We start from the raw sequence: 27,751 nt of genomic DNA on the forward strand, positions 1-27,751 counted from the left end.
GCACCCCATGGCTCACGTTGCAATCCTTGCATTGTGTAGGCAATAGAAAATACATCAGCATAATACAGATAAACAGGCTGTACAAGAATCATGAGTGGGCCCGACATTAGCATGTTCTAATGGGAATTAATATTGAAGAGCTCAGTTGGCATTGTGGAAAATGGGGAATCGATGAAGAATCAGATCAACATTAAATATTTATCTTTGGCTAAACTACCCAGACCCCAGCTGAGGTACAAGGTGCTCTTTTAATTTCAATTTCTCTCTCAGGCCTGGTGTCCAGTAACATTGCAAATGTTGTTGGTGCTGCCCTATTTAAATTTTGGGATTTTGTTTGCTAAGGTAGATTGGGTCTATCCCTGCTGCACTTCTGTGGCACAGTTGCTAAAACCAGGGTATTTACTCAAGTTTTAAAGATGCAGTTTTCTTTTCACCTGTTAGTCTTTGAGGGTTCAACACAGTGTGAAGTACACAGCATTGTTAGGATACCGGACCAGACCCCAACATTTGTTAGGATACTGGACGAGAATCCCAAACAATCTTTCTATTTGTAAAACTGTGAGGAAAGGATACTTCACCCCACGAGTAATGACTCTGACCAATAGGTATCTTATATGTTAAAACAAACTTTAATTTAAACACAGAATTAACCACATTAGCATCAAAGAAATAACTTTACAATTATCAGTCAAACACTTGAATATACCATCTACACCTGTCACTCATTACAGTTCAAGTGCCATTTATGAATAAAGTTAACAAAACAGGCTACTTGCTTAGCTGTGCAGATCTTTGGAGAGAGTGCCTTTCAAGTGCAGATCCAGAAAACCTCTGCTCAACCTAACACCATTTGGAAGAACTGCTGTTCATCTTAAAATCCTATAGCAGACTGCAAATCTACAGAAGACCTGGTTCCTTTCAGCAATTACATCATCTGTATCCCACTATGTTTGATGACCTGCTTAGGTAGGACTAAATACAATCCCTCATAAATTAGCTACACTCCAGGGAATCTCCAGCAATCATACAATATTCCAATTTCTCCTTTATCTCTAACCAAGTAAGGTTGGAATAAATAATTATCCCACCTTTTATGACTTCTTAATTACAGCTTTAGTAGACACACTGCCTGTATGTATTTTAAACCAGGGTTTTTAATAACATTCCTGCCTCAAAATATAATATATAACAATTTCTACATTCATCACAGTTATTCAACAGATTTATTGTAATTTATAAATGTGTGTGCAGTACATTTGAAATACAGAAATATAAAATCAATAAACTTAGATATTTTACAAAACTTGTGTTTAATGGACCTTTAAATAATTGAACTGTGATATATTGCTTTATCTAGTCTGATTTGAACAAAATTGCAATTTAAAAAATTTGAGGAGGTATTTTTAAAAACAACCGTTGTAATATTGCTCATGAGTAGTCTGGGTTGAGATGTTTTATTTAAATTTTAGCCTGTCTTTTAAGATCAATGTCATAATCAAGTAGATCCAGGTAGTTGTAGCTGGTTGTAAACTGCATGATTCATTCACAGAATAATTGTAAATGTGTACAAATTTCAGGTTTAAAGTGAGTGAAGCCAATCTTTTTGTTTGAAAAATAAATTTATGTTTGGCACTTTGTAATATCATGTCAGGATGCCTATGCATTAGCCACATGACCTTTATACACCGATTAGTTGTAGTCTGAGGTGTGAATTAGTGAGTGATTATATATTTGAAGTTGAAGCATTTATTTATTTTTGTGTGTAAATTTAGACGACCCAATTAAATTTTTTTCCCAATTAAGGGCCAATTTAGCGTGGCGAATCCACCTACCCTGCACATCTTTGGGTTGTGGGGGCAAAACCCACGCAGACACGGGGATTGGATTGGATTTGTTTATTATTACGTGTACTGAGGTACAGTGAAAAGTATTTTTCTGCGAGCAGCTCAACAGATCATTAAGTACATGGAAGAAAAGGGAATAAAAGAAAATACATAATAGAGCAACACAAGGTATACAATGTAACTACATAAGCACTGGCATCGGGTGAAGCATAGAGGGTGTAGTGTTAATGAGGTCAGTCCATAAGAGGGTCATTTAGGAGTCTGGTAACAGTGGAGTAGAAGCTGTTTTTGAGTCTGTGTGTGCGTGTTCTCAGACTTCTGTATCTCCTGCCCAATGGAAGAAGTTGGAAGAGTGAGTATGCTGGGTGGGAGGGGTCTTTGATTATGCTGCCCGCTTTCCCCAGGCAGCGGGAGGTGTGGATGGAGTCAGTGGATGGGAGGCAGGTTCGTGTGATGGACTGGGCGGTGTTCACGACTCTCTGAAGTTTCTTGTGGTCCTGGACCGAGCAGTTGCCATACCAGGCTGTGATGCAGCGGGATAGGATGCTTTCTATTTTAAAATATTTTATTCTCCTTTTTCACATTTTCTCCCAAATTTACACCCACCAACAATGAACAATAATCAGTAACAAATATGTCAATCCCCATATCAATAACAACGATCCCATCCTCCCACCAAACCCCAAACATTAGCCCGCATGTTCACACAAACAAATGACAAAAAGGAATTAAGGTTCACCCATAGTCACCATTAACACACACAGCCCCCCTCCCCCCAACCCTCCCACACACATGCCCCAACTAATGTTCGATGTTGTCCAGTTCTTGAAAGTGCATGATGAATAATGCCCATGAATTGTAGAACCCCTCCATCCTTCCCCTCAGTCAAACTTAACCTTCTCGAGAGTCAAGAATTCCAACAGGTCCCCTCGCCACGCCAGCGCACAGGGTGGAGAGGTTGCTTTCCAACCTATCTCCAGCAGAGGGCAGTAGAGCAGAGCTGCTGATTGGCTGTTGCAAGGGAAATTTACATACCTCCGTTGTGGTCACCCAAACTTGAAGGTGTACATGAGCTAGAGACCCTAGCTGTTCAAGCGAAGACAAGCATCCAGCAGAGGGCAGTAGAGCGGAGCTGCTGATTGGCTGTTGCAAGTGAAATTTGCATACCTCCGTTGTGGTCACCCGAACTTGAAGGTGGTTTGTGGAGGAGCTGTTGTCAAGTGACACTTAAACCCGAAACACTTCTTCAGTGTTTCCCTCCCTACCCCCTCTAACCAAAAAAAAACCAACCGCTGTAAAGATCAAGAGGAAGGCTCGAGGGCAGGTAGAAGTAGAAAGAAGTTGACCCGTGACGTCACAGCCTGCAGGTAAGGGATTGGCTGGTGACTGGTAAGTAGCTTTTCTTTTCTTTTTCCTCGGGTGTTATTGTGCAGGGCGCAGAGGTTGCTGAGTGAGTGCTTGCTGAGAAGGGGAGTGAATAACAGGTAAGCTCTTTCTTTCTTTTTCTTTATCTAGAGGGGATGACAGGGAAGGTAGTGCAATGTTCCTCCTGCAGAATGTTTGAGGTGAGGGATGCCGTCAGTGTCCCTGCTGATTTCATCTGTGGGAAGTGCACCCATCTCCAGCTCCTCAGAAACCGCGTTAGGGAACTGGAGCTGGAGTTGGATGAACTTCGGATCATTCGGGAGGCAGAGGTGGTCATAGATAGAAGCTTCAGGGATGTAGTTACACCGAAGAATAAAGATAGATGGGTGATGGTGAGAGGGGCTGGGAGGAAGCAGTCAGTACAGGGATTCCCTGTGGTCGTTCCCCTTAGTAAAAAGTATACAGCTTTGGATACTGTTGGGGGGGGGGGCTTACCAGGGGTAAGCCATGGGGTGCAGGTCTCTGGCACAGCGTCTGTCCCTGTTGCTCAGAAGGGAAAGGGGGAGAGGAGTAGAGCATTAGTCATTGGAGACTCCATAGTTAGGGGGATAGATAGGAGACTCTATGGGAACGAGAGAGACTCATGGTTGGTGTGTTGCCTCCCAGGTGCCAGGGTGCGTGATGTCTCGGATCATGTTTTTGGGATCCTTAAGGGGGAGGGGAAGCAGCCCCAAGTCGTGGTCCACATAGGTACCAACGACAGAGGTAGGAAAAGGGATAGGGATGTAAGGCAGGAATTCAGGGAGCTAGGGTGGAAACTTAGATCTAGGACAAACAGAGTTATTATCTCTGGGTTGTTACCCGTGCCACGTGATAGCGAGACGAGGAATAGGAAAAGAGAGGAGTTGAACACGTGGCTACAGGGTTGGTGCAGGAGGGAGGGTTTCAGATTTCTGGATAATTGGGGCTCATTCTGGGGTCGGTGGGACCTCTACAAATGGGATGGTCTACACCTGGACCAGAGGGGTACCAATATCCTGGGGGGGAAATTTGATAATGCTCTTCGGGAGGGTTTAAACTAGTTCAGCAGGGGCTTGGGAACCTGAATTGTAGCTCCAGTATACTGGAGGTTGAGAGTAGTGAGGTCATGAGTAAGGTTTCAAAGTTGCAAGAGTGTACCGGCAGGCAGGAAGGTGGTTTAAAGTGTGTCTTCTTCAATGCCAGGAGCATCCGGAATAAGGTGGGTGAACTTGCGGCATGGGTTGGTACCTGGGACTTCGATGTTGTGGCCATTTCGGAGACATGGATAGAGCAGGGACAGGAATGGTTGTTGCAGGTTCCGGGGTTTAGATATTTCAGTAAGCTCAGAGAAGGTGGTAAAAGAGGGGGAGGGGTGGCATTGTTAGTCAAGGACAGTATTACGGTGGCAGAAAGGACGTTTGATGAGGACTCATCTACTGAGGTAGTATGGGCTGAGGTTAGAAACAGGAAAGGAGAGGTCACCCTGTTAGGGGTTTTCTATAGGCCTCCGAAAAGTTCCAGAGATGTAGAGGAAAGGATTGCAAAGATGATTCTGGATAGGAGCAAAAGCAACAGGGTAGTTGTTATGGGGGACTATAACTTTCCAAATATTGACTGGAAACACTATAGTTCGAGTCCTTTTTTGTCCAATGTGTGCAGGAGGGTTTCCTGACACAGTATGTAGATAGGCCAATGAGAGGCGAGGCCGTATTGGATTTGGTACTGGGTAATGAACCAGGACAGGTGTTAGATTTGGAGGTAGGTGAGCACTTTGGTGATAGTGACCACAATTCGATTACGTTTACTTTAGTGATGGAAAGGGACAGGTATATACTGTAGGGCAAGAGTTATATCTGGCGGAAAGGCAATTATGATGCGATGAGGCAAGACTTAGGATGCATCGGATGGAGAGGAAAACTGCAGGGGATGGGCACAATGGAAATGTGGAGCTTGTTCAAGGAACAGCTACTGCGTGTCCTTGATAAGTATGTACCTGTCAGGCAGGGAGGAAGTGGTCGAGCAAGGGAACCGTGGTTTACTAAGGCAGTCGAAACACTTGTCAAGAGGAAGAAGGAGGCTTATGTAAAGATGAGACATGAAGGTTCAGTTAGGGCGCTCGAGAGTTACAAGTTAGCTATGAAGGACCTAAAGAGAGAGCTAAGAAGAGCCAGGAGGGGACATGAGAAGTCTTTGGCAGGTAGGATCAAGTATAACCCTAAAGCTTTCTATAGATATGTCAGGAATAAAAGAATGACTAGGGTAAGAGTAGGGCCAGTCAAGGACAGTAGTGGGAAGATGTGCTTGGAGTCCGAGGAGATAGGAGAGATGCTAAATGAATATTTTTCGTCAGTATTCACACAGGAAAAAGACAATGTTGTCGAGGAGAATACTGAGATTCAAGCTACTAGACTAGAAGGGCTTGAGGTTCATAAGGAGGAGATGTTAACAATTCTGGAAAGTGTGAAAATAGATAAGTCCCCTGGGCCGGATGGGATTTATCCTAGGATTCTCTGGGAAGCTAGGGAGGAGATTGCTGAGCCTTTGGCTTTGATCTTTAAGTTATCTTTGTCTACAGGAATAATGCCAGAAGTGAGCAGGGGTGTGCTGTTGCCGAGATACTGCTCGGCTTCGCTTTGTAGCCCGTTATGTTGTTTAGTCCTTGCCACAGCCCCCGAGTGTTTGTCGGTGACTCTAGCTTGGTTTGATATTTTCTCTTGGCACCTCGGATGGCTTTGTGGAGGTCGTACCTGGATTTCTTGTATAGGTCAGGCTCGTCTGACTTGAACGCCTCAGATCTGTCCTTCAGTAGGGAGTCAATCTCGCGATTGAGCCATGGTTTCCGGTTGGGGAACATAACATACTGCTTTCTTTGGCACGCAGTCGTCCACACATTTGCTGATGAAGTCTGTGACGGTGGTGGCAAATTCCACACGGACAGTGACCCAGAGCCGGAATCGAACCTGTTACCTCGGCACCGTGCTGCCCCAGTTGAAGCATTTATTTATTTATTTTGAAGCATTTTTATTGGCATTTTCCAATTTTTATAGTAGAACAGTTTAACATATAGTGCACCTGATATTTGCACAGTATGACGTTTCTTATTTACAAAATTTACATACATTCCCTCCGTCTGCCCTCCCCCCCCCACTTCCTGCTCCACCCCCCCACAATTGATAATCTGGCTCCTTCCTGGCACCATCTTTCGTCCTGGGTGTTGTATTGTTGTACTCCACTCCTCTCTTCTGCGGTTCCTCTTGTTGTCTTTGTGGGTTTGGTGGGCGGGAAGAGGAGGGGTTGGGGGGAGGGTCTTCCTGCCCCCTCCCTTCCACCCTTTTTCCCCAATGTCTCTCTCTGCTACTCCTCTGGGTTCCCTCCTTGTCTCATCCTTGCTTCCCTCCTCTGCTCCTCTCCATTATGTGTGCTGTTGTCTGCTCTCCTCAGTCTCCCCCTCCTCCCTTTATTCCTCGTCACAATTGACATCAAACAGATTTTGGAACAGGCTGACGAATGGCCCCCACGCTTTGTGGAAGCCCTCATCCGACCTCGGATGGTGTACTTGATCTTCTCCAGGTGGAGAAATTCCGACAGGTTTGCCAGCCAGTCTGCAGCTGTGGGTGGTTCTGCTGATCGGCAGCCGAGCAGAATTCGCCGGTGTGCAATTAAGGAAGCAAAAACCAGGGCGTCGGCCCTCTTCCACATATATAGTTCTGACTGGTCCGAATTCTGCTACTGTCGGGCACGGCTCCACCCTCACCCCCACAACCTTGGACATCACTTCGAAGAAGGCTGTCCAGAACCCGAAAAGTCTGTGGCAGGACCAGAACATGAGAGTCTGGTTGGCCGGGCCTCGCTGGCACCGTTCACATTTACCTGTTCATTCGGGTTCTGGTTAGGTGTGCTCTGTGCACCACTTTAAACTGCATGAGGCTTAGCCTTGCGCAGGAGGAGGTAGAGTTGGCCCTACGTAGTGCTCCAGAATCCTCAACCCACTTCTGTCTCAGGTTCGTCCTCCCATTTCTGCCTCGCTCCATCCAGTGGTGTCCTTGCCCTTTCCAGAAGTCACGCATAGATGTCCCCACAGTTCCCTCTCCCCTTACTGTCCATGTTCATTAGCTCCTCCAGTAAAAAAGTCTCTTGGGGCCCTGGGGTACCTCGTCGTCTCCTTGCAGAGAAAGCGATTTGAAGGTGCCGGAGTTCGTTTTCTAAAGGTGGAGTCAAGCATGGCTGGTGGGAATTTGTGGTTACCACAGATAGGGGGCCATGGAGAACATCCTGGTTAAACCAAAATGCTGTTTCATTTGGTTCCATATCCTCAATGTGGCTACCACCATGGGTACGATTACGCACACAAACGCCATGCACATTTTGTCTATCCCTTGGAAAAAGGTCTTGGGGATGAAGTTCGGTATGGATCTGAACAGGAAGAGGAACCTCGGCAGAATGTTCATCTTGATCGTCTGCATCCTCCCCACCAGGGAAAGCGGGAGTGCATCCCATGTTTGTAGGTCCTTTTTGAACTTCCTCCGCCAGACTGGTCAGATTCCACTTGTGGATCCGTCATGGGCTTTCTGGATCCCCAGGTAGTGGAATTTGCTTTGGGATAATTTGAATGGTAGACCCCCCAGCTCTGTCCCTCCCTCGTTCGGGTTCACCGGGAAAGCCTCGCTCTTGCCCAGGTTGGGTTTGTAGCCCGAGAAGGCCCCAAACTCTTCCAGGAGCTTCATGATTACTTTCAGGCCATTCTGTGGATCAGAGATGTAGAGGAGCAGGTCATCCGTATAGAGTGAGGCCCTGTGCTCTCTGCCTCCTCTTCGCATGCCCTTCCAGTCTTTCGCATCTCACAGAGTGATCGCCAGGGGTTCGATTCCCAGGGCGAACAAGAGTGGGGACAGTGGGCATCCATGCCTTGTACCTCTGTAAGAAGTTTTACAACACCAGGTTAAAGTCCAACAGGTTTGTTTCAAATCACTACCTTTCAGATCACTGCTCCTTCCTCAGGTGAGTGAAGAGGTAGGTTCCAGAAACATATATATAGACAAGGTCAAAAATGCAAAACGATACTTTGAATGCGAGCATTTGCAGGTAATTAAGTCTTTACAGATCCAGAGAGAGGGGTAATCCCAGGTTAAAGAGGTGTGAATTGTCTCAAACCAGGACAGTTGGTAGTATTTCTCAAGCCCAGGCCAGAAGGTGGGGGGTGAATGTAATGCGACATGAATCGAAGGTCCCGGTTGAGGCCGCACTCATGTGTGCGGAACTTGGCTATAAGTTTCTGCTCGGCGATTCTGCGTTGTCGCGCGTCCTGAAGGCTGCCTTGGAGAAGGCTTACCCGAAGATCAGAGGCTGAATGCCCTTGACTGCTGAAGTGTTCCCCGACTGGAAGGGAACATTCCTGCCTGGCGATTGTCGCGCGATGTCCGTTCATCCGTTGTCGCAGCGTCGGCATGGTCTCGCCAGTGTACCACGCCTCGCGACATCCTTTCTTGCAGCGTATGAGGTAGACAACGTTGGACGAGTCGCACAAATATATACCGTGTTCCTGGTGGGTGGTGTTCTCACGTGTAATGGTGGTACCTATGCCGATGATCTTGCATGTCTTGCAGAGGTTGCCATGGCAGGGTTGTGTGTTGTTGTGTCTACACCTGCGTCGAAAGCTTCAAGCCTCTCTAAAAGCTTAATTTTCAAATTTGCTCTGATCTTGCTCCCTTGCAACAAAATTATCCCGTGGTCGGAACACCCAGAGTCTGGCGATTTCCGCGTGATGTCCGTTCATCCGTTGCCGCAGCGTCTGCATGGTCTCGCCAATATACCATGCTTCTGGACACCCTTTCCTGCAGCGAATGAGGTAGACTCTTGTCTCTGTGCAGCTGGAAGTATTCTGAGCTGGTGGTATTGGTCTGAACGCTCGCCTTGGGGGCGTTGTACAGGAGTTTCACCCACAAGTTGAACCCTGTCCCTAGCCCAAACCTCTCCAGTACCTCAATGAGGTACTTCCATTCGACTCTGTCAAAGGCCTTTTTTGCGTCCAGGGAGATGATCACCTCTGGTGTTCTCTCCCCAGATGGGGTCATTATTTACATTTATCAGCTGCCTGATGTTCGCAGTTCGCTGTTTACCCTTGACAAAGCTCATCTGGTCCTCTGCGACCACCTCTGGTATGCAGTTCTCCAGTCTCTTAGCCAGGACTATGGTGAGTATCTTCACGTCCACATTGAGCAGTGAAATGGGTCTATATAGATTTTCATAGATTTTTCATAGAATTTACAGTGCAGAAGGAGGCCATTCGGCCCATCGAGTCTGCACCGGCTCTTGGAAAGAGCACCCTACCCAAGGTCAACACCGCCACCCTATCCCCATAACCCAGTAACCCCACCCAACACTAAGGGCAATTTTGGACACTAAGGGCAATTTAACATGGCCAATCCACCTAACCTGCACATCTTTGGACTGTGGGAGGAAACCGGAGCACCCGGAGGAAACCCACGCACACGCGGGGAGGATGTGTAGACTCCGCACAGACAGTGACCCAAGCTGGAATCGAACCTGGGACCCTGCAGCTGTGAAGCAATTGTGCTATCCACAAGGCTACCGTGCTGCCCCTAATATGATCCGCATTCCGTCGGGTCTTTGTCTTTTTTGAGTATCAGCGATATCGTGGCCTGTATTAGCGTTGGAGGTAGGGTGCCCCTTGCTAGCGAGTCCGCGAAAATTTCCCGTAGATGTGGGGCCAGGACTGGTGCAAATGTTTTGTCGGAGGCCGCTGGGAACCCATCGAGTCCCAGCGCCTTCCCCGCCTGCATGGAGTTGATACTCTCCATAATCTCTCCCGATCCTATTGGTTCTTCCAGCTCTCCTCGCCTATCGTCCCCCACGACTGCCTGATTAAATTTGGCACTGCGTTTTGCCATGTCCACCGCAATGTCGTGATATACCTGGATTTTGTTTTCTTCCCAGGTACTTGCCTTGGTCAGTCTCGCCCACCTCAGGATCCTCTCACAATCCTGGCAGGCCAACAATTAGAATGTTCTGCCATCAGGATCTGTTCTCTTGGTCTTCAACTTTCCCTTTTACGCTCCCTTGGGTTGCCACCAACTTTTGACTTCTGCTTCCAAGGCGACGAGCCTGTCGTTCTGGTCTGTCACTGCTTTCCCCAATTCGTGGATCGTTTTTTCTTGTGCTTCAACCTTCTTCCCCAATCCATTGATCGCTTTTCACAAGGAGACTATTGCCTCTGTCACCGCCACCTGGATTTCAACTGTTATCGCCTCCTTCATTGCGGTCATTTCCTTCATAAGGAATGCCTTTCACCCGTCTCCAGGTGGTGGGGAGGAGGCTGATGCTCAGGCGTCGGCCTCCCTCTCTCTTGGGCGGCTGGGGCCCCCTCATCTTGTGTTAGCCTTTAAACTAATTTTGAGTCTCCCGGTTCTCAAGGTTCTCTGCCCCCACCACTCAACCTGAGGCTGGCAGGAATTTCTAGACATGATGACCACGTCGAGGGGCTTGGAGGCCATTGGAGCCCCTGGGTGGTTGGGGACAGGGCAGGTTGACACTGCCAGGTTGCCAAGAGACAGTGCCAAGGGGAACTGCCAAGGGGTGGGACCTGAGGGAGGCATGGCCATGAAATGGGAGGGGGGCATGAAGGGAAGCATGACTGTGGGTGCATGGGAGTGGTCTTCGGCGACCGCATAAGGGGTGTCGGTCACTTGGATGGTAGAAGCGCTGACTAGCAGCAAAAGAAGGGCGGCCTGATGCCTGCATGTGGTGGGGGATCTCTGCTGGTGATTAGGAGGGGGAGTGGATTTGTCTGGAGATCAGGGGCTGGATTCTCAAGGGGTAAGTGTTGACGCCGGCACAGGATTCGTGGAGTTCCACAACAGTAAAACTGGCCCGTACCTGGAACGATTCAGCGACTGTTGATGGGCTAGCACCGGCACCAGGTAGAACATAATCGATTCCAATGAGAAACAGTGCAAGATTCGCCGGATTCGTGATTGACACTTAGTAGACTGACAAGATGCAGCCGCACATACACACTTCACGCTCCACACACACCATCCCAGCCAACAAGATGGCAGCAAGACACGTGGCTGCAAGATTTATGGACGCCGAGCTGGAAACCCTGCTGGACGTGATGGAGGCGAGGCAGGCCATCCTGTACGCCGGCCAAGGAAGGAGGCTGTCACCCACAGCCATTTGGCGTGCCTGGGCGCAGGTGACGGAGACGGTAAGCGCCACCAGGAACACTGTCCGGACCGGCCAGCAGTTCTATAAAAAGCTACAGGACCTCCTTAGTGAGTAGGCAACACTGTACCCCTGGCATTAACCAACATCCCACAACCTTACCACCGCCCCCACCTCCCCCTCCCGGCCCACGGTCTAATCATGCGTCTTGCCTTGCAGGATCTGCTGGTGATGCGGTCGGTCCATCTGTGTGTCCCACCCCCAGCCAGTGTCACAGCCGGAGCTCCCCTGTGTAGCGAGCAGTGATGAGGACAGCAGCATGGACGCGAGCCATGAACCCGAGACCCAAGGCATCCCGGTGCTCAAGACCGAGAATGACTCTGATTTTCCATCACAGCTGTCTCCAATACTCTCCACCATTCCAGAGACACTCAACTCAGTTGGGCACTTTAGTGAAGAGTATGCAGATCCTGGTTGTGACCAGAGCGGGCGCAGCCTCAAGTGGCAGGGGAGCCTCAGGAGATAGCTCCGCTCGCAACCCCTTCCCATGGAGTAGCCCAGGGGCCATCGGGCACCTCAAGAGAGAAGGAGGTGATGGGGCCCGTGCCGGTGACTCCCGCAGGGTAGGTGCCGGTATACCCCAGCACCTCGGACTGTCCTCACACCCCCTCCCAGTCGGTGAACTTGGGAGGCGATCAGAGCGGCCCATGCGCGTTAGCCCTGGTGCACATGGCATGCCTACCTGGGTCCCATGTCCTGCCCATCTTTGCCTTCCCCGCATCCTCCTTGTCGGACGAGGACTGGTGTTCATCCGCCTCCTCCAACACTTTGCCCCTCTGTTGTACGATGTTGTGGCGAACGTAGCACGCCGCTACAATGTGGGTGACCCTCTCAGTTTTAATACTGGAGTGCTTCTCCAGAGTGGTCCAGAGTGGTCCAGGCACCTGAACCACATCTTCAGGAAGACGAAGCATCGCTCAATCACACCCCTGGTCGCAGCATGGGTGTCGTTGTAGCGGGTCTTGGCATCAGTCTGTGGCCTCTGGATAGGCATCATCATTCTCAACTGCAGATAACCCCTGTCACCCAGGAGCCAACACCCCAGCCGGGAGGGCATCTCGCACATGTCGGGAATCATTGAGTGTGCCAGGATGAAGGCATTGTGCACACTGCCCAGGTATCGGGTGCAGATGTGCACAATGATGCGCATCTGATGGTCACATATCAGCTGCACGTTCATCGAGTGGAACCCCTTCTGAGTTGTGTAGAATGGCTTGTCATCTGCATGTGCTCGTAGGGGGACATGTATCCTGTCAATCACCCCCTGGATGCAGGGCATCTCATAGATGGCGTTGAACCCCACTGCCCAGGCACCCTGTTGGGCTCGGTCCACATTGAAATGGATGTATTGTGCCGACGTGGCGTAATGGCCCAGATGCACCTGTGCCAGTGGTACGCTCCCCGGGCCCTGACTGACTCCCCCGTAGGGTCTACAATGGAGGGTGGGGTACAGGGTTGGGAGCTGGGGTGTTGGGGTGGGGCATCCATATGGCTGGTGTCACTCTGCAGAACAAGGGGCCAAGGTGAGTGGTCAGTGGGGTGCGCAGCAAGATGGCTGCATTGCAGGCCGCGGCAATGGCAGTCGGTGCCTGGACACCGCCACAGATCGTGGGGAGGTCACCCCGGCCACTCGGCCCGTTCCCCCGTCACCGCAACCCCCCCTTCCCGGCCCTGGCATGCCCCCACCCTGGCCAGTGTCCGGCCTTGCAACCCCGTCGCACCTCTCTGTGTCCTACCTACCTTCTCTCCCTCATCAACCACAACGCCATTTTTAAAAGCACAAGTGAACTGTGCCTTTGGGAATTCGGCCCGTCAGAGGCGGAGAATTGAGTAAGGCCCTGGAGAATATCGGGTCAGACCCGCTAATGATATGCAAATGGTATTTACTGTACATGCGTTCCAGAATGCATTGACGTCGCTGTCGAGGCGATGGAAGATTGCAATTTGGTGTAAAATCGGCAATCGCCGCGATTTCGGCATCGGAACCGATTCTCTGCCCAATCGCGTTTCCCGATTTCAACGTTGGCCAACGGAGAATCCCACCCCAGGGCTTGCCTACATCTTTAGGTCCTCACTTCAAAAACAATTCGAAGTATGTGATGTGCAGCTTTATATTACGGACCCAGTCCCCACTATGGGTGAAATAATGAAGCAACTGAGGAGTTTTAGCTCCTTTCACGATACAAGTTGAATCTGGAAAAGAGCGCGTACTTTCTGGTTAATCCCCCTGCCTTTTCGCTTTGCCAAATCTAGCTTCCGGTTTCTGTCTGTTTGGGCAGCCCACAATTCGACCCAGCTCCATAAATTGAACTACGCAAGTCTGGTGAAAAGGTTAAGTCTGATTTGCAAAAGTGAGATAACTTTCCCTTGTCCTTGGCTGGCAGAGTCCAGTCTATTAAAATGAATATTCTCCTAAGGTTTTTGTTTATTTTTCAATGTATTCCTGTTGTTCTCCATAAATCTTTTTTTGTTAAGGTTAATAGGTTGATATCATTCTTTCTATGGGCGGGCAGGACCTTGAGGATCCGCAGGACACTTCTTGAAAGGGACAGACAGTTGGGGGTCTAGCGTTACCCCATTTGCTTTTTTATTATTGGGGGGGCCAATGATGGGAAGGTGCTAGGGTGGTGCATTGATCCAGGTTCCATATGGGGATAGATGGAGGCGAGGTCATATAGGGGATCTAGTTTGGGGGCTTCCGTTTGTCCGGCACGGTACATTTCAAACCCGGTGGTTGAGTCCACTCTAAGGATATGGAGATAATTCAGGCAGCACTTTAAGCTTTGATCCATATTTAGGTTGACCCCTTTTTGTGCGATTCACTTATTTGAGCTATCGAGACTGGATATCACGTTTGGGGTGTGGAAAGGGAAGGGGCTTGAGAGATTTGGGGATTTGTTTGTGGAGGGTTGGTTTGCCAGCTTGGCGAACTGTTGGTGAAGTTTGGACTTTCGGGTTCAAACTCGTTCAACTACCTCCGGAATTCTGTGTGAAGGGGTTCCCGACTTTTCCCGTGGCACCATCTCCGTCTCTGAAAGAGAGGATCCTTTTTCTAGTGTTGTCTAAGGAGGGTAGCACGTTTGACATTTATAGTTGGATCCTGTTGGAGTAATCGGTTCTGGTAGACAAGATGAAAGTGAAATGGGAGGGGGAGTTAGGACCTATAACGGATGTTGATGTGTGGAGTGAGACGCTTTGTAGGGTGAACTCTACATCTTCATGTGCGTGGTCCAGCATGACCCAGCTGAAGTTAATGCGTAGGGCTCACCTGACCAAGGCTAAGGTGAGCGGCTTCTTTCCGGGGGTAGAGGACGGGTGCAAGCGGTGCACCGGGGGGGCTGGCCAACCAGGCGCACGTATTCTGTCCGTGCCTCAAACTGGTAAGCTTTTGCGTCTCTTTCTTTAGCAACATGTCAGCGATTCTAAATATTGATCTGGAGCCTTGTCCTTTGGTGGTCATTTTCAGGGTGTCGGACTCACTGGGCCTGCAAACGGGGGTGAAGGCAGATGTCCTCGCCTCCGCATCGTTAATCGTCCAGAGGCGAGATCTGATGGCGTGGAGGTCTTCTACTCTGCCAGCGCCTTGGTATGCTTAGGTGACCTGTTGGAATTCTTGTACCTGGAGAAAGTCAAGTACACTATCAGAGGGCTATCAGGGGGCTGGTTGAAGGGGGCTACCTGAGATGGCAGCCATTCATTGCCTACTTTAAGGAATTTATCACCATCAGTTGCTAAGTGGGTAGGGGGGGGTCGGAGGGGGGGGGGTGTTTATTTTTCCTTTTTTTTGTGGATGAGGTGCACACAGTTGGTTGTGTTTTTGTTACTTTGTTCTGTGTTACATCGCTATTTGAGATATTGGCTCTGTTATAAAATTTATTGCAAGAATCTTACAACACCAGGTTAAAGTCCGACATGTTTGTTTCAAATCACTAGCTTTCGGAGCGCAGCTCCTTCCTCAGATGAATGAAGAGGTGGGTTCCAGAAACACATATATAGACAAAATCAATGATGCAGATGAAACTTTGAATGCAAGTCTTTGCAGGTAATTAAGTCTTTACCGGTCCAGACGGAACAACTGGAGATAGGGATAATCACAGGTTAAAGAGGTGTGAATTGTCTCAAGACAGGACAGTTGGTAGGCTTTCTCAAGCCCAGGCCAGATGGTAGGGGGTGGTTGTAATGCGACATGAATCCAAGGTCCCGGTTGAGGCCATACTCATGTGTGCGGAACTTGACTATCAGTTTCTGCTCGGCGATTCTATGTTTTTGCGCGTCCTGATGGCCGCCTTGGAGAACGCTTACCCGAAGGTCAGAGGCTGACTGCCCTTGACCGCTGAAGTGTTCCCCAACTGGAAGGGAACATTCCTGCCTGGCGATTGTCGCGCGATGTCCGTTCATCCGTTGTTTCAGCGTCTGCATGGTCTTGCCAGTGTACCATGCCTCGGGACATCCTTTCTTGCAGCGTATGAGGTAGACAACGTTGGACGAGTCGCACGAATATATACCGCGTTCCTGGTGGGTGGTGTTCTCACATGTAATGGTGGTACCCATGCCGAAGATCTGGCAAATCTTGCAGAGGTTGCCATGGCAGGGTTGTGTGTTGTTGTGTCTACACCTGCGTTGAAAGCTTCAAGCCTCTCTAAAAGCTTCATTTTCAAATTTGCTCTGATCTTGATCTCTTGCAACGAAATTGTCCCGTGGTCGGAACACCCAGAGTCGCGACCTGTAGCTCCTTATCGGCAGTATAATATTCACACGTGTCCCAAGAAGGCTTAAACACACAGGTTATTCTGTCAATGAAAAACAAGGCTGCAATGCAGTGTGTTGTACATCAGTCCCAGCCGAAATGCCGGTTCCAATCCTGGCCCGCTTTTAATTGCCTAGTTCAACGAGCTCCAGCTGTTAGGCCTCTGGCCCTCAGTGAGGGAGCTTGTATTGATTGATATTTATTGATTGATATTTATTGTCACATGTACCGAAGTACAGTGAAAAGTATTTTTCTGCGGCCAAGGGAACGTACACAGTACGTACATAGTGGGCAAAAGAATAATTGACAGAGGATATTGACAAATGGCACATCAACAAATCGTGATTGGTTACAGTGCGGAACAAGGGCCAAACAAGAGCAGCATAAAGCGTTGTGACTAGTGTTCTTACAGGGAACAGATCAGTCCAAGGGAGAGTCATTGAGGAGTCTAGTAGCTGTGGGAAAGAAGCTGCTCCTATGTCTGGATGTGCAGGTCATCAGACTTCTGTATCTTCTACCTGATGGAAGGGTCTGGAAGAGGACAAAGCCTGGGTATGAAGGGTCTCTGACAATGCTGTCTGCCTTCCTCAGGCAGCGGGAGGTGTAGACAGAATCAATGGGAGGATGGCAAGCTTGTGTGATGCGTTGGGCTGAGTTCACCACACTGCAGTTTCTTGCGATCCTGGGCCGAGCAGTTGCCATACCAAGCTGTAATGCAGCTGGATAGGCTGCTCTCTGTGGCACATCTGTAAAAGGATGTGAGAGTCGATGCAAATATGCCGAATTTAGCTTCCGTAGGAAGTAGAGACATTGTTGGGCTTTCTTGACTGTTGCATCAATGTGAGTGGACCAGCACAGGCTGTTGGTGATGGTGCCCCCAAGGAACTTAAAGCTATCGACCATCTCCACTTTGGAGCCATTGATGTAGACTAGTGGGTGTGTTGTGCTACTCTTCCTGAAGTCGATGATCAGTTCCTTGGCCTTTCCAACATTTAATCAGAGGTTGTTTTCGGTACACTATGCAACCAAGTGATCTATCTCCCTTCTGTAGTCTTGTTGTTTGAGATACGACCCACCACAAGTATTTTATAAGTTCCATGGTGGAGACCAATTGGGTCAGCTCTGTGTGTCTCATGAAGGTTATTACAGTTACGATCCCAGTTGATGTTACATCTGGACAAGTCAAATGTACCATTGTGCTGTTTGGGTCATAGTTATGACACCCTGGGCTAGTGCACAGCCAATTCCAGCCAAACTTGACCCAGAGTCGCAACACAATTGAAATTGACCATTAATTTTTAGAAAATACCTGAAGTGTTTGGTCGCCATAACTACAGTCACCAGGTTTGTAAATTTAAACACAATTAGTTTTTAATAATAACAATAACTATAATTAACTAGGCAGCAAATAGAACTGGTGAACTATTATCTAATTCCTTACCCCCCTCTTTAACGCGCCCCACTCTTTACACACATAAGGGGAAAAGATGGGTGGAAAAAATACAAAGGGTAAAAGGATAAAAGTCTTTGTTTCAGATGGATGTCTTCCAGTTTAATTTTTTTTGTCTAGGCCTTCAGTTGGGTGAGGTCTTTGCTTTCTGTCTGTAATGGTTTCCACTGTAGATTCATCAGGATCTCAAGACTTCTCTGCAGATTCAGAAACAGCAGGCAAGAAACCTTTTTGGAGAAAGAGAGTGAGAGCAAATAGGGGCTTCTTCTCTTGGGATCCAGTTGAGTTCTGCTTTCTGGGTCCTCTGAAAACCTCCTGCTTGACTGAAGCCAATCGTTACCTTTTGCCGGGCAGAATATGGGGCGGGATTCTCTGATCCTGAGGCTACGTGTTGACACCGTCGTAAACACCGTCGTGTTTTTCGATGGCGTCAACAGGCCCCTAGAAGCAGCGATCTTGCGCCCTATAGGGGGCCAGCATGGCACTGGAGTGACTAACACAGCTCCAGCTGCCGATACCGGTGTCAAACGGGCGCTGCGGGTCTGCGCATGCATGCTATGACTGGCGGGAACTCGCGCGTGCGCGCCAGTTTCCTTCTCCGCGTCTGCCCCGTGCAACATGGTGGTGAGCTACAGGGGCCCGACGCAGAGGAACATAGGCCCCTACCAGGAGAAGCCGGCCCACCGATTGGTAGGCTCCGAACGCGGGCCAGATCACGGTGGGGCCTCCCCGGGGTTGGATCCCCCTCCCTCCCAGGCCGCCCCCCCCCTGCAGGATGAACGCCGAAGTCCGGCCGGGTAGGACCACACGTGAGCGGCGCTGGTGGGACTAGGCCTATCTCGGCGGCCCTTCGGCCCATAGCTCGCGGAGAATTGTTGGGGGCCTCATAGTGCGGCCCCCGACCAGTGCTGCGCCGACGCGCCGCGCCAATGCCACTGATTCCCTGGTCACTGGAGAATTGGCAGAGCAGCGTTGCGTTAATCCCCCCCCCCCCCCCGATTCTCCTTCCCGCCCATGGTCTTTGGACAATCCATTGGCCACCAGCCAACCAATCGAACCAAATCCCTTCGATCTCTCAGGTGCCAGAAATTCTAAGTTCTTCAGTTAAAAATCAAAATCTTCATAGCATAGTGTACTATTTTGTAACTTTTGAGTTCCTCACTTCCTCTGCTCGACTTAAAGGTATGTATACACAGATCCAGGCGACAGAATTTGAGGATTGTGGGGCTGCCCGAAAGAGTTGAAGGACCGAGGCCGATTGAGTATTTTGCCGCGATGCTGGCAAAACTATTGGGGGAGGGGGAGGATCCCTCCCGATATGAACTGGATCGGGCTCAACGGTCGTGAAGGCCTGTACCAATGGCGAGTGAGCCGCCAAGGGTAGTGGCTCTGTGCTTCCGTAGGTACAGTGTGAAGGAGAAGGTCCTGAGCTGGGCCAAGCAGAAGCGGGTGGTGCAGTGGGCTGGAGCTGGTATACGTGTATACCAGGACTTTACGGTGGAGCTGGTGAGGAGGCGGGCTGCCTTCAACCGGGTGAAGAGGCCACTGTACATTAGCACGGTGCAGTGCGGCATTGTATATCCAGCGAAGCTGAGGGTGACTTACAAGCTCAGGGACTTTTATTTTGGAACGGTGGAAGCAGAGGAGGAGTTTGCGAAGGCAGAAGGACTGTGGCAGAACTGAGAAATTGAGAAATGGCCATGTGCCGATGTGACCTCATGAGTGACTGTATTTTCTTCTTTTTTTTTTGTTTCACTGCGTGCGGGTGTATGGGATAAAGGAGCCAATGTTGTATATATTTGCACAAGGGAAGTGATGGGACTTGCACTCGAAATGAGAGCTCTTTGGGGTGTAGGTGGCTATGCGGGGTTTGTGTGCTAAAAGGGGATTTCTGGGCTTTCCTAGGGCCGGGCAAGGGGCAAAGGGACCCGGGTGGGGGCCTCCACGCTTGCCGGTTTAAGCCGGCCAGTGAACGGGAGTGAGGTGGGGGGGAGGGGCTGCGGCCATCGGAGCCTGGCAGAACAGGGTCCGAGTCGTCTAGCCGGGGTGGAAAGTTGGGGGGAAGGAACCGAGGTTGGGGGGAGGAGTTTTACAAGAGGCAGTGGACGGGAGGAGCTGGAGACTGGGGGGGGGGTACAACTCTTGGGTATCATGTACGGTAGGTACTCTTTCAGAGGTTGGATGGCGTTGAGTGTAGGTGGGGGAGGGGCGTGGACTCTATAGGTCAATGGTGACCATGGGCGGTCCCGGACTCCTTTTTCTTTTTCTCCTTTGTTTTTTGTTGCCACCGTGGGAGGGTTTGTTTTATTGGATGCATATATTGACAGGTGGGCCGTTGTTTGGGGTGGTGGGAGGATGGGATCGTTGGTATTGTTAAGGGGATTGATTTTGTATTTGTTACCGTTTACTGTTTGTGGGTGGGGTGTAAATTTTGAAGGAAAATGTGAAAATGGAGATAAAAACATTAAAAAAAAAAGATATATATACATTAAATATCCATGGATCAAAAAATGATAATGACAAAGTAAAAGAAATTATCATGAGAGTTTCCAGCTTCAAGGTTGCCTCTTTTTCATTTTTTCTGAAATGGCCTTGGAAAGCTCTATCGGTTTATCATGGGTGACATTTTTGGTGGTTTCATTTTGATGGGAGGACTGTTGGAGGACAGGAAACAGCAGACTTAGTAGTCATTACCTTCTTTGCCATTGGCTCCTTCCAGTCCAGTACAGGGAAAAGCTCCCATAACTCCTAGTCTGCAGTACAAGCAGTCACATATTCTGCTTCCGAGGGCTAACCTGTATCTTGCCCATTAGCCTCAACATTCAACATAATGTTTGTTGCGGGGATTTGCTGCAGTGGCTGGCTTTCTTTGTGTCCAGTGTATCCTTGACTGCATATGTATTGCACTCAGAACAACAGAACATCAATAAACAATATCTCAAGGTTGGAAAGGCCTAGTATTACATTCATGTCTTCCTGTTCTCTGATCATAAAAGCATCATTCTTGCAAATGACAAGATCCTAGGAATATAATTTGAAAAAGGAACAGTTTTGTTTCAACCTCAAAATTCTAAATTCAGATTGAGGTTATTTAAAAGTTCTTTATCTGGTACATGTGGAATTTGGGCATGGTTAACACCCTCATTCAAATGGGTTATATTTGGGTAAAATAGATCTTTTTAAAAATCCTGATTTGAATACAAGTTTGAATTTAATTATTACTTGAAGATATGACAAACATAACTGAAGAGTTATAGAAACAAAATAGAGCAGATGCTGGAAATCTGAAATAAAAACAGAAAATGCTGCAAAAACTCAGCAGGTCTGGCAACATCTGTGGAGAGAGAAACAGAGGGTACAATCTACCGGCCATGTCTACAGCGGCACGACGCGGTCCGTAAATGCCAGGAAAGGCCTCCCCCGGGATTTCCAGTTGGCACTTCCAGGCTGGCAGGAGCACTGCCAGGATAGCAGTGCCAGGGTGCCTGGATGCCAGGATGGCTTTACTGAGAGTCAGGGCCTGAGGAGTGTGATGTCCATGAAAGGAAGGATGAGGGAATGAAGAGTGGGGCGGGATAAAAGGGCCTCAGGAAGGTTGGGGGGTGAAGGGTTGGGGGTTCTGAAAAGGGGGGGGCATGACAGGGGGTGCGGGAAGGCCTGAGAAGGGGGGCCATCACCGACCCCATAGCGCGATGTCCTCACTTGGGGGGTGTGGGGCAATGCCCATGTTTGTTGGGGGTGTCCTTGCCCATGAGCAGGGGGGGCTTTGGGGGACCCTTAAACTCACTTAGATATTGGGGCACCCTTTCAAAATGTCAGCTCAATCTCTGAGGAGCATTTATTTTTCAGTTAAATTGCGCCCAGAGTTGATGTTTCAATTCCGTATCACTTTTTCAGAGCTAAAGAGAGGGAGGAATGTGATGGATTATATCCTGTATAAGAGGGGATGGAGTGGGTGGAAGAAAGCAGAAGGTCAGTGATAGGTTGGAGCTAGGAGCGAAAGCAACAAAGATGTGTAGGGTGCAAGACAGAGGAAATGTGAACAGCAATGTGAAGGACTATAGAAGGTGCTGTCAGTGATATCAAGGTAAGGTAGTAGTATGTGTTAAAAGGGTAACAAAGGTCAGTGCTCAGTGAAAACAAAACTTAAGAACATGTGACGGATGGCCCAGTGTGAGGGGGTGGTGTTGAGTGGGACAAAAAGAAATTTTGGAATAAAAGAAAAGATCAAGACGGAGGAAATGGGTCACAGTCTAAAGTTGTTGAACTCAGCGTTGAGTCCCGAGGGCTGTAACAAGCCTCTTTGGATGGTGAGTTTGTGTTGGGCTTCACTGGAACATTGCAGCAGGCCAGTGACTGACATGTGGGCATGAGAGCAAGATGCTTAGTTGAAATTGTAAGCGACAGGAAGGGTAGGGTCATGCTTGCAGACTGAGCGAAGGTGTTCTGCAAAGCAGTCACCCGGTCTGTGTTTAGTCTCCCCAGTGTAGAAGAGACTGTTTTGGGAGCAGTGAATATTATAGATCAAATTGACGGAAGTGCAAGGAAAATGTTGCTTCCTCTGAAAGGAGTGTTTTGGGGCTTTGAACGGTGAGGAGTGAGAAGATAAAAGGGCAGGTGTTATACCTTCTGTGATTGCAAAGGAAGGTGCCACGGCAAGGGCAAGAGCAGTTGGTTATGGAAGAGTAAACGAGGGTGTCATGGAGGGAGCAGTCCCTGCTGAATGCTGAGGGGTAGGTGAGGGTAAGATGTGTTTCGTGTTGGCATCATGCCGGAGTTGGCAGAAATGGTGGAGGATGATCCTTTGAATGTGAAGGCTGGTGGGATCAAAAGTGAGGACAAGGGGGACCCTCTCATAGGTCTGGTGGGGGGGGGAAGGTGTGAGAGCAGAAGTGCGGGAAATGGGTTGGACCCGGTTTAGTACCCTGTCACCTGCAGAAGGGGGGAAATCTTGGACATGTCAGAAGCGCCGTTTTGAAAGGTGACATCATAGGAATAGATGCAACAGAGGCCGAGAAAGGAGGAGAATGGGATGAAGCGCTTACAGGAAACGGTGTAAGGAGCCGTAGTTGTGACAGTTGGTGGGCTTTTGATAAATATTGGTGATCAGCCTATCACCAGAAATGGAGTCAGAGAAGGCAAGGAGTTTTTTTAACTTGCTTCAACAAGCCATCTTCTATGCTTGATATTGTTGGGCCGGAAAACACATGCTGATAATTGTGAAGTTAATTTAACAGTTAATTGTACTGCAGTTGTGTTTGAATAACCATTTTCTAAATATTTCCTCATTCCTAGATTTTCAGCTACCTTGGTGTTAGGGAGCTGGTAAGATGCGCACAGGTTTGTCAGTTCTGGAAGGTGGTTGCACAGACAACTTCCCTGTGGAGCAAGGTATGTTTAGTGATTGAGAAACTGATATGGTTACTGAGAAAATAATAAAATGTGCTTTATATATACATATATATATATTATTCATAGAATCATAGAACCCTTACAGTACAGAAGGAGGCCATTTGGCCTATTGGGTCTGAACTGACCTTATGAAAAAGCACCCTACACAGGCACAATCCACCGCCCTATACCCGTAACCCCACCTAACCTTTGGACATTTAGGGCAATTTAGAATGGCCAATCCATCTATCCCTCACATCTTTGGACTGTGGAAGGAAACCAGAGCACCCAGATGAAACCCACATAGTCACAGGGAGAACTTGCAAACTGCACACAGACAGTCACGCAAGGTCGGAATCAAACCCGGGTCCTTGATGTTGTGAGGCAGCATTGCTAACCACTGTGCCACCATGCCACTCCTATCTATGGGATGTGGGCGTCACTGGCTCGGCCAGCATTTATTGTCCATTCCTAATTGCCCTTGAGAAGATGGTGGTGAATTGCCTTCTTGAACCACTGAAGTCCCTGTGGTGCAGGTGCAGGTATTAGGGAGGGAGTTCCAGGATTTTGACCCAGCGACAGTGAAGGAATGGCTATATATTCCCAAGCCAGGATGGTGAGTGACTTGGAGGGAAACTTCCAGGTGGTGATGCTCCCATGTAACTGCTGCCCTTGTCCTTCGAGATGCTAATGATCGTGGTTTTGGCAGGTGTTGCCTAAGGAGCCTTAGTGAGTTCCTGCAATGCGTTTTGTCGATGGTACTGCCACTGTTCGTCAGTGGTGGAGGGATTGAATGTTTGTGGAAGGGGTGCCAATCTAACGGTCTGCTTTGTCATTAATGTTCTTGGGTGTTATTGGAGCTGCACTCATCCAGGCAATCCTGTCTTGTGCCTTTTATTTGGTACACAGGCTTTGGGGAGCCAGGAGGTGAGTTACTCACTGTAGGATTCATAGATTCTGACTTACCTCATGGCCACAGTATTTATGTGTCTAGTCCAGTTCAGTTTCTGGTTGATAGTGGGGGTGGGGGTTCAGTGATGGTAATGCTATTGAATGTAAAGAGGTGATGGTTAGATTCTCTCTTGATGGAGATGGTCATTGCCTGGCACTTGTGTGGCACAAATGCTACTTGCCACTTGTCAGCCCAAGTTTGCACATTGTCCAGGTCTTGCTGCATTTGATATGGGGTACTTCAGTATCTGAGGAGTCACAATGATGCTGAAGATTGTGCAACCATCAGTGAACATCTCCACCTCTTACCTTATAAATACAGTGCAGAAGGAGGCCATTTTACCCATTGGGTCTGCATCAACCCTCCGCAAGAGCATCCTATCTAAGCCCAACCCCAAACTATCTCTGTAACTCCAGTTAACCACATCTTTGGACACTATGAAGTAATTTAGCATGACCAATCCATCTAACTTGCACATCTTTGGACTGGAGGGAGGATCATTGATGAAACAGCTGAAGATGGTTGAGCCTAGAAGCGTGTTCCCACTGATTCCCATTAACTCCAGTTTTGCTAAGGCTCCTTGATGCCACACTTGGTTATTCTCACCTCACTTCTGGAATTCAGCTCTTTTGTCCATGTTTGAATCAAGGCTGTAATGAGATCAAGTGGCCCTGATGTAACCCAAACTGAACATCAGTGAGCAGGTTCATAGAATCTCTACAATGCAGAAGGAGGCCATCCGGCCCATTGAGTCTGTACCGATCCTCCGAAAGAGCACCCTAGCCTAGGCCCACTCCCCCACTCTATCCCCCTAGCTCAACCTAACCTTTGGATCCTCCGGGGCAATTTAACATAGCAAATCCACCTCACCTGCACATCTTTTGACTGTGGGGACTTCCGGTGGCGGCCATGGAGGGAGCGGTCGCACATTTGGTAGCTCCTGCTCAAGGTGGAATTTTTTGTTCCTTTCCCCGTCTGAGGGGTGAGATTTTGGATGGAAAGAGATGCAGGATGTTAGACGTTTAGCTGCTGTTGTATAAAGAGTCAAAGGTTCTGCTCCTTTTCCATAAACACCTTTAATTTACTTCAACAGACTCTGCACAAAACTCTAACCATCCATCACCTGACAGAGGCCACCTGAAGCCCCTTTACATATCAGTGTCAATTAATGGATAATTAACATAAATGAGATAACTAATTGCAATGTCTCTTAACCCATTACTTAACCGTCTCCCCTTCCTTGGAGAAAAAAAATAATTAGGTGAAACAAAATTTCAAGAAACTCAAAAACTAACACATGATTTCCCCCCCCCCCTTTTTTTTGTTTGGACGAGAAAGAAAAAAAAACAGTCACAGAAACAAGCGCCCTTCATTAACAATATCCAAAGGTTTCTGTGAACTCGCCCCTCTTTTCGTATACCAGTCTGACAGTTGATAGCTACTGTCAACCCATTTAATTTTTACTATTTCCCCTCTGTCCAACATCTGCTTCAAACTTGTGATGTCTATCCTTAACCTTTTTTCATTGACACTTTTTGTAGAGTGCACATTTTCCCACAGAGATTTATTGTCAATGTAACATTCAATAGGTATATTACCCAAATCCCCTAATCCCCAAATTCCTGTCAGTATCTGAGATATAGAAAAGGCCATATCCACCGCCTTTACAAGGCTTAACGTCTCAGCAGCCAAAGTGCTTTTGACCACTCTCCTTATTTTCTTTGTTTCCCACACAAGAGGGCAACATTTACCATTGTTCCCCATAAGGAAAATTATAAAACCTCCTGCGCTTGAAACCCCATCACATAAATTTGCATAAGACGCATCACTATAAACTATGAGTTTCAAGTGCCTAAGGTCACCTAAAACCGGGAACCTCAAAACACACTCCTGCATTTTTAGATTGACCAACGTTTAGTTGCTCTTATTATGTCTTCCATTTTGGGATCATTCATTTTTGTACTCAACTCTGAGACACCAAAACTCACGTCCGGTCTAGTCTGTCTACCTAACCAATTCAGTTGCCCAATTAAACTTCGCAGTTGCTCTTTTTCCATCTTTGAAACCATTGCGTCTTTTTGTGAAACCCGGCCACGGCTAATTGCTATTGGGCTGATACTTTCCAAATAAGATTGCTGACGTAAAGTTGCCCCTAACTTAGTCTGTCCGATTTCCAGTCCAATACATTTAAATGTAATGGAAGCCTGACTTCCAACCCTGAATTCTTTCCTCAAACCAGAGATTACAATAGCTTCGAAATCACTAGTCCCACCCCACAAAAAATCATCGACATGCATCATAAAGATGCCAGAAAGATTTCCTTTATAGTGCCAGTAAAACATTGCCGGATCTGTTTTAAACTGGCAACAGCCTAACTTTAACAAAACTGACCTTACCGAAAAATACCAGACTCTAGACGCCTCATTTAATCCATATACACATTTGTTCAACTTCCAGAGTACCCCTTCTGTGTTAGCTGCCTCTTTAGGAGGACAGAGAAAAATGTCTCTCTGGAGCCGATGCCCCTGCAAGAAGGTAGCTTTTATATCTATAGATTTGCATTCCCATGCCTTTGTGGCTAATAGAGCCAAGAAGATCTTTAAAATAACCTTTCCTACCGTAGGTAAATCTACCCTTAAATCCTGATCTTCTAAGTTTTCTTCAAATCCCCTCGCCACAAGCCTGGCCTTTGCCTTATAAGTTCCATCCGGAAGAACCTTTTCCGTGCAAATCCATCTGTGGGATAGAGCTCTTTTTTCCCTGTCCGGTACTTCCGTGTATATCCCAAATTCACTCCAACTATGCAGTTCTTGCTGTTTGGCATCTTTGATAACTCCTTCATCTAACTTATTGGAAGCCACCAAAATCTCACGTGCATGTGGGCTTCTACTCCTATTAGTATTTGTAGTCTTACTCATGTTCCGAGACCTTGATAAACTATGCCCCTCTCCCGCCTGGTATCTCATTCTGTACTGCTACTGCTCGATCTTTCCCTTCTGCTGTGGGATGTCCTTTCAGTAGTTCTCGACCTTTTCCTGCGGACCTGTTCACTATCCGATGTACTATCTGAACTGGCACTGTGTTTCTGTGCCCTCCATTTTTGAACTTCGTGTTCCCAATCCATTGTCTTGACTCCCTCCCCTGAATGTTGCACATTCAACCAATGTTTATACTTTCCAGTGGCCTTCCCTGCTCTACTAATAACAGTTGCATCCTGCCATTGACTAGACCCTTCAGGCAAGTATGTCACTTTTGTACCATCTTTTGGCAGTTGTTCTTTTGGAAAAATGGCCTGTTCTATATCATCAGAAGTGTTGTGTTCCTCTACAGAAACCCTGTCTATATCAGTTAACTGGTCCTCATAGTTCTGTAACACGTGCGTACCAGATGACCCTGGTTCCTCGTCATGTCTGTCTGCTCTGTGTAAATTTGAAAATTTGTAATCTGTACCCATTATCCTTGATGAATGTACCCTAACAGTTTGATTGCCATGTTGCAAAATAATTGTTTTGCCATCTATGCCTATGATCTTCCCTGGGCCTTTCCATTCATTAAAACTGTCTCTCTTATAGTATACTATGTCTGCTTGCTGAAAAACGGTATTTGATGGCCGTACATTATGCCTCAAAGCTCTGTGAATTCTTTCAGAGACTTCTGGTTCCAAAAAGGCTTTTCTACTGCTATGTAATGCATTTAAATGCTCAGCAAAGGCAGAGTTAATTGTAGTCCCTTCACAAGCT

The 27,751-nt window shown here is 48.0% G+C and overlaps 1 protein-coding gene across 2 annotated transcripts in view; it reads left to right on the forward strand.

Moving 5' to 3' along the window:
* The window catches only part of fbxl13 (F-box and leucine-rich repeat protein 13), a 444,736-nt gene that overhangs the window by 80,568 nt on the left and 336,417 nt on the right, over window positions 1–27,751 (forward strand). For both annotated transcript variants that reach the window (XM_072471330.1, XM_072471332.1), the window contains exon 9: window positions 22,964–23,059. In XM_072471330.1, coding sequence (XP_072327431.1) covers window positions 22,964–23,059 — 96 coding nt within the window. The remainder of the gene's footprint in view (window positions 1–22,963; window positions 23,060–27,751) is intronic.

This window comes from Scyliorhinus torazame, chromosome 13 (genome assembly GCF_047496885.1).
Source record: "Scyliorhinus torazame isolate Kashiwa2021f chromosome 13, sScyTor2.1, whole genome shotgun sequence".
Lineage (NCBI taxonomy): Eukaryota > Metazoa > Chordata > Chondrichthyes > Carcharhiniformes > Scyliorhinidae > Scyliorhinus > Scyliorhinus torazame.